The 7404-nt window shown below is 43.8% G+C and overlaps 1 protein-coding gene across 1 annotated transcript; it reads left to right on the top strand.

Annotated features, from left to right (window-relative positions):
* Positions 1-256: 256 nt before the first annotated feature.
* LOC125902450 (uncharacterized protein CXorf38 homolog) lies at positions 257-7184 on the top strand. The gene is made up of 6 exons (XM_049598790.1): positions 257-525; positions 750-884; positions 4499-4621; positions 5122-5271; positions 5394-5588; positions 5682-7184. Exons 1-6 carry the CDS (start codon positions 322-324, stop codon positions 5790-5792), a joined length of 918 nt encoding a protein of 305 aa, XP_049454747.1. The 5' UTR covers positions 257-321; the 3' UTR covers positions 5793-7184.
* The last annotated feature ends 220 nt before the right edge of the window (positions 7185-7404 follow it).

The following is a 7404-nucleotide window of genomic DNA, read 5'->3' as shown; positions in this document are numbered from 1 at the left end:
TCTTACACACTGCTCGTTTAATCAGCTCCTGCAGTTTCCTGAGGGGTAAAAGTCTTTAAACAGTTCAGCACACTGATGATCTTCCTAAAAAAGGTGGATCTCTGTGCTTTGCTGAATGGGGCTGCAGCCCTGCTCTCCAGAGCCCTGACACTTCCCTTGGACCAGCAGGAGCAGTAACCAGCCACATCCTGGAGTCTCTCAGGTAGACATCGCCATCTCGTGGCCACTGTGCGGTTCGCACCGAGAGGGTGGAGCTAAGCATGAGGATTCAGCCTCGACTTGTCCCTTTGTCGGTTGTTTGTATCGGGAAGTAAATCCGACATGGTCCATGAAGATCTGGCGACCCGTCTGAACGACAGGGAGTATAAGAACTGGCTGAAGGCTGGACGGTGTCTGCTCATCCTCAAGAATGGGCTGCATCCCTTCATCGCCCACAACATGAGAGCTTTCCACGGAAATCTGCTCAATCAAAACCCTCTGCTACGGAAACCATGTCAGACTTCATGCAGACCCAGAGGGAATAAGGTGAAATTAGCCTGTAAACTTTGTTTCTGCAACACTTTAGTGTGGATCTCCTGTTGTATCTTTTATGTGGGCCCACAAAGACTCAGTTATTAGCTTACTGCGACCATATTATATTAATCACTGTAATATTTACCACTTATTCTCACTGTAACTTCCTGCATAAAATGCATTACTTTGTGTGTGTGTGTGTGTGTGTGTGTGTGTGTGTGTGTGTGTGTGTGTAGCTTTCCTCACCCTGCCAGGTGTGTTCAAAGTGGCAGACAGAGATCCTGAGACACCACAGACAGCCGGGTGCCATAGTGAACTGGGACAACTGTTTCCCTCCCAACTGGAGGACTGACCACTGGGAACTGGCCAAGGTACACGCCACTGAAGACACACTCACTTCACGGAAGGGACTGTTGACTTATTTACTTATCCCCTCACTGAAGACACAAATATTTTTTCTTTGAGCCTCCCTGAGTGTTAGGTTTTTAAAATGCACCCTTTGATGTCTAAAAAGTTAAGAGCTGAAGGCTGAAGTCCTGAAGTTGAAAAAAGCTTTGGTTTTTAACTCTTGTTATGCATGCTGGTTAGTTGATGAAAATTAGACCTGCCCCCTAATAGTCGACCAAACATTAGTCGATCAGAGACGTCATTAGTTGGCAAGATTTCATTGGTCACTTAAGCCCCGTTTCCATCAAGTAGTACAGTACGCTTTTTTCCTGTTTCCACTGTGAAAAGTTGTGGATGGTACCAGTGGAACTGTTCCGTACCATCCCCATTTTTGGTCCCCCCTCTGTTGGGGTACCTAGCACGCAGATCTGGTACTAAAAGGTGGAGCTGTGAACACTGCAGTCTGTTGATTGGTCAATAGAGGACGGTCACTCTGCTTAGGGCTGAGTTGTGGCTGGTTTTGAGGCTCATGTAACCACTGTTTATACCTTGGAGAACTATAAAATGAAAGGATGTTACTAACTTAATTCTCTGGGCCAACTGCCGGCGACTTTTAAGGTGGAACATCAACTTGTAATGTTACTCAATGCATGAGGTGAAGATGTAATCCATCAACACACCTTAAATTTCACTGTGACAACTTTGACTATCACTTTAGACAGACACTTTTAATAATGAGTGGATCTTCAAGCGTTTATAAATATTAATTTAGGCCGGGTTAAGTGACAGAATACATTTTGATCCTCCCCTTGGAGGAAAAAAAAGCATTGCAGAGCGTCAGGATATGGCAGCCTGTTTTATTTTGTTCTGAAAATGTCGGCATGCAGCCTCGTTCTGTGGACGATAAATGAGGTGCAGACTTCCATCTGTGTTACCGGTGATGAAGAAATGCAGCGGGGGCTGGATGGAGCAGTGAGTGACAACAACCCAGCCCACATGTTAGAGTACTGTTTGTGGTGGAAACGCTAAGCTGACCAAGGGTCTAGGTACCCTGTCTGAAGGGTTACTTTTGGATCCAAAGGTACCATCCTGAAAGTGTTTGGTGAGAACAATTTTAGTTGCAAAAACAAAACAAAAAATGTGAAACTCTTTTAGGAGCTGCACCTTGTCAAAATAAATCAAAACTTATATGAATGAACCATGTGGGAATTGAACTTGAAAGGGCAGACACAGGAAGTTGCCACGCTCAGCAGTCAGACAGGAGTCAGGTTAATTTCCAGGGCTGGTACCTGCTGTTATTACACAGGCTAGTTAATAACATGTCAGGCAGGAAATCCAACCGAATATATTCGGCCGAATATTGCAAAAAAAACACACATTCGGTATTCGGTGGAATAAGTTAAAAGCAAGGCTGAATAATAGCGGCGTGTTTTGATAATGCAATTAAACAGTGTGTTGTGACGCGTGGAGCAAAATGTCGGCAGTGTGGCGATCCGTCTCTCACTGCACTCGCATTTGCGACTAAAAATAGTTGTGAGCGAGCAAAATAGGCTTAAATCATTCAGCACGCTGTGCGAGTACAGATTTCAACCAGCAGCAGAAACGAAAGGCGAATCCCACCAATTGTGGGTTGAACGGGGGTCACAGACACAGACAGTAATATATTCCTGTCAAATATGGCGGCCATCGGCTTACTGACGACGGAGAAGTCGGCTCCAATAATATCCTCTTCTTGGCGTGTGGACTGCCCAGAAGTACCTGAACAGCCGAGCTAGCCAAACACAAGTACGTGACGTGTCAGAGGAGAAACGAGCCGTTCACGGCCCACAAACCTCACCGCACTTTAGGGACTGTTCATTACTTATGAAGGGGAGGAGGGTGGCTGGTTGATTCTTATTTTATTTATTTATTTTATTTTGATCCCCCCTATGTTAATCACTCACTGATGCTGTTTTTGAAGTATGAATAAGTCAATAAGTAATTTATTCCATTGAAATATCAGTGATGTAGCCTATAATAGAAAAGTGATTTATCTTGTTATAAATGACAAAAGGCACATCTGCCTCATTTTCGCTGTGGTATCGTGATACTACTTAGAACCATGATATTTTCATTGGTATCGTACAGTGGGATCCAATTTCGGTACTGTGACAACACTAATCTGGAGGTGGTTCATCTGCAAAAACTAATGTTAAACTAAACAACAATATTCGGTATTCGGCCAAGCGTTTAATATTATTCGAGAAGGTGAAGGAGGAACTCAAGGTGATATGTAAACTCATCTTCATTGGTCGACTACAAACATGACGTATCATCTGAAACATGGAAGTAGCTAAATGTCCATTAAGCCTAGTTCACATTACATGATTTTCACTGCGATTTTGACGTCGCAGAGGATCTTGAGAGCCACTTTGGGTTGGAGGTGAGTCGGCAGATAGTCTGCCATGATGAGTCCTCATGTGTGAACAAGCCGACGAGCAAGTCACCCCCTCCTCTGCGACAATGGCACTGGACATTTGACATGCTAGAAAACTGGAGAAGTGTGACACGACTGACAAAGAGCATTGGCCAATGAGAGACAGGATATGTCCCACATCAGCACGCAGGAGGACGGAAGAAATGTGAGAAGGACAAGCCACAGGGTTGCTAGGTCCGCTTATTAGCCGCAACTTTGGGCTTGTTTCTAAAGTAGAGTTGCTTATTTGGGCTTGCTCTCTAAACGTCACCTTTCTCTATATCCATCTAATAAGTTATTTAAATGCATGACAGTCGCTTCTTCTGGGCTTGTTTCCATAGCCCTGGTTGCTTGTTTCTCTCCCAAGATCTGGCAACACTGACAAGCTGGCAAGCAACAACAACAATGGCGGCGTCCACAGGATCACGGGGAGCACGTTGTGTTTGGACCCAGGCCCTGCAGGCAGATCTGATTCAACACTGGGAAGAATATACATGTCTTTACGATGTGTCGTCTCCAAGTTTGGTGATGTCACCGCATTATCTGGGGCTCTGTTGGCGAGGGCTCGGTGGAGAAATCTTGTGGTGTGCACACACAGGTCTTGTGGTGTGCACACACAGGTCGCCAAAAGATTACCATCATGTAATGTGAACTAGGCTTTAGCTGCTTTGCCAACAGTGTCATTACAATGTTACTTATACTGTTCTTTCTAATGGCCCTCTAATGACGGCTGTTGGTGGACTAGGAAAATTCTTTGTCAGCTCTAGTGAAAATATTTTATTTCATGCAAAATGTGAAATGAAACATAAAATAAAGTGATTCTGATGACGCATCACTGTTTTAAGCTCAGATCTGGTCATGTGTTTTTTCTTACAGCCGCGTTTGTTGGACATGATGTGCCCAAGGAATGTTGGATATTTGAAAATCGAACGATAACGTTATGTTACTCCATTACTGGTAAAATCTAATACATTACTATAATTCGTTACCCCCAACACTGACTAACAGCAGCAGTCAGACATCAACAGGTGCCCACATCTTCGTGCTAGCACAATAAAACAGACTGGAAAGTTCTCAGAAGGATCTGAAGATTGAATGTGTGAGTCTGATGAAGGTGTCTCTCTTCTCTCTGTCACCCTGCAGGCCTACATGCCACGAGGTCAGGGGAAACTGACGAGTGCAGATCAATGTGATGCCTCAGCTCTGCTCAACCTAATCAACTACTGCGACTGTTTCTGCTACGTGGATCCAAAATTTGTGAGAGAGGTAAATAGTCATATTGTCTAAATGGGCATGCCATGCTACTTTTGTTTGGACAAACACAGGAAGTGGCCACCTCGGCAGTCAGACAGGAGTCAGGTTATAAACCAATCACAGCTGACAGATATCTTTCCCTTCTTCTGTAAATATTCAGTCTGATAAATACAGAGAAGTTGATCATGTTAGTGCAGGGCTACCCAGAGCTTTACATCTGTCCTACAGACGATAGGCCTACACACTTATAAAGAACACCTGGAAGAAGATCAGCTCTGCTCTCAGGATTTCAGGTAAATAGAGTATACGATGCTTGTTAAGGTGGCCTGCGGTTATTACACATTTGATGAGTCGATTAATGGCCCTAAATGACAACTATTGGTTGACTAAGAAAATTCATAGTGGGGGCAGCCCTAATATACACAGGTTGAAAGAAGCTTACACTTTTTTAAAAATTTATAAAGTTGTCGTGTAATATAATGTGTGGTTCTCTTTCATTTGTGCGGTTCCAGGTCATCCGTTTTAGGAACGAGTTGATGCACTCCTGTGAGTTGTGTGTGACGGACGAATGGATGAGGCAGTACCAGACCGCAGTGAAAAATCTTGTGCAGCATTTGAGCCACATCCCAGAGATGGCAACAGTTGGACAACAGATTGAGGAGGTGAGCATGTTTGTCTGCGTGTGTGTCACTGCTGCTGAAGTGCATCCCATGTTTGGAAGTCCCAGCTGCATCCGTGTTGTTTTGCGTCACACTTTGTGTTCATGTGTACTCTGTTCGTCCAGATGCTGACCCTTGATTTGTCAATATGTGTCTCTGGTTTGGACCGAATTGACTCTGCTGGCCTGGATGGATTAGAGGCGGATTCTGTCTGCCAATGGGACACGAGCGCTGACTTAATCAGCCAATGGGAGACTGAGCTGCTAAGAGAGAGTCTGCAGGAGTTACTGCATGGTGCTGATGATGATACAAAGACGCAGGTGTGGAGAACAAATAGTCCATGTGCACTTGCTTACTTATAAATGACACATATAAAGAAAGATGTCATGTGACCAATCCCGTCTCTTCCTCAGGATGCTGAGCAGCTGAAGAGGCTGGGTGGTTTCCTGCAGGCCAACAGAGATCTGGGCGAGAGGTTTTCTGCAGAGCTTCAAGCCATCAACTCACTGGAGGCCAGAGACTAAGGAGGAGGAGGTGGTAAAAAAACAGGGGCTGATTGTGCATGATGTCTTTATATTTACTATTTGATTGATTCAGGGTTTCAGTTAGCACCAGATCACAACAGAAGTCATTTAAGGTTACCTTTCCTAGAACAGGTCTATACCATGCCCTTTTATTAAACAAATTAAATAGCCTTATGTTATTTATCTTAATTACATGACAATATGTCATTTCTGTCTCTACATGGTCGCGTGTTTACAATTCTCCTCTGCTCTCTGTATCGAGCATGGTGGGGTTGCGCCCCGACGCACGCACACACACACACACACACACACACGTGCGCACACACACACGTGCGCACACACAGGTGAGCACATTTCCACCAGCAGACAGAGAGCGTGCGTCAGGCATCTCAGAGATGGCTGTTAGCCTAGCACCTGCTAATGTGTGCTCACTTTTTTTCTCTGATTACCTAAAATCCAGATGTTCAGGAGGTTTTTACTAGGAGTGAAGTGAATGGTTGTCTCAGCCCTGTGATAGTCTGGTGACCTGTCAAGGGTTTATCCTGCCCCTTGCCTAGGGCTGGACGATTGATCGAATTTTAATCATGATTTCGATTTTGGCTTCTCACAATCATAAAAACATTATAATCGAAGAAAAGCAATTAATGCGGCGCACGGCACGGCGTGTATGTAAGCACCTCTGTTATGTGCAGCAGCAGCAAGCGTGTGACGTGTGTGGATCAATATGTGGAGCGAGCGATTGAGAACATGGCAGAAAGACAGCCTTTGGTTGAGAAGAAAGGTACACTGTAGGACAACTTCAGTCATCTGGAAGCATTTTGGCTTCAAGTTGACGGACGTTGAGCTAAGGAAATTGTTTGCAAAGTTTGTCACGCTGTCGTGTCTGCCCCCCAAGGCAACACGAGCAAAAAAAAGTCCAAAAAAGTTAATTTGAGCTTACAAATTATGGCGAAAAGGTAGTTTCTTGCAACCCTAGAATTAAGATAAAAATATTCACAAACGAAAAAACACTTCTGGTTGCTGATAAGTAGTGTTTAACTTCTGTTTTAACACTAAAAATTAAAACCCTTGGCGGACACTGCAGCGCAAGCAGACAGATGGGCGACTCAGAGCAGCATGTGTCAGACACCAGACTCAGAGCGCAGCGGACCGGTGGCAAATGTCACCATCAGCGTATTATTTTACATCAATAAAATCTATTTTATCATTATTTTCAGTCACATTGTTGAAAGAATTTAGCTGTCTGTGTTCAAGCAGGATAATAGGTCTCCATTCATTGCACGTCGGGCTTTCTATTTCCTTGTCGGAGATGGTGTTGCGTTCAAGGTCCCCCCCCCCAAAAAAAAACGGGAGGAAAAAAAAAGGCCAAATATTTGAATTTTTTTTTCACAATCGAATCCCGTGCCATCGAACAAAGCTTGAAAGCTTCGAATTTTTTGGGTCAGCCCTAGTATTTATTTTTATTTGTTGTTTTTATTGCTATTATTATTTTAATTTACTATTATTATTTTTATTTTTTTTAGTTGTTTACTTGTTACTAATTTATTTCTGGCTGTTCTTTTAAGTTAAATTTGAAGTTGAGTTTTGGTGGAGTTTTGAAATCAGTGAATAA

This window comes from Epinephelus fuscoguttatus, linkage group LG15, assembly GCF_011397635.1.
Source record: "Epinephelus fuscoguttatus linkage group LG15, E.fuscoguttatus.final_Chr_v1".
Classification (NCBI taxonomy): domain Eukaryota; kingdom Metazoa; phylum Chordata; class Actinopteri; order Perciformes; family Serranidae; genus Epinephelus; species Epinephelus fuscoguttatus.
The sequence above is the reverse complement of the archived record's forward strand: the minus strand, read 5'-3'. Positions and strand labels throughout refer to the sequence as shown.

What these genes read in the sequence shown, in the direction of transcription:
- LOC125902450 (XM_049598790.1), top strand. Translation starts at nt 322, where the DNA reads ATGGTCCATGAAGATCTGGCGACCCGTCTGAACGACAGGGAGTATAAG. An exon ending in ATCCAAAATTTGTGAGAGAG is followed by an intron (nt 4,622 to 5,121) that starts GTAAATAGTCAT and finishes GTGCGGTTCCAG; the next exon opens with GTCATCCGTTTTAGGAACGA. An exon ending in TTGGACAACAGATTGAGGAG is followed by an intron (nt 5,272 to 5,393) that starts GTGAGCATGTTT and finishes CTGTTCGTCCAG; the next exon opens with ATGCTGACCCTTGATTTGTC.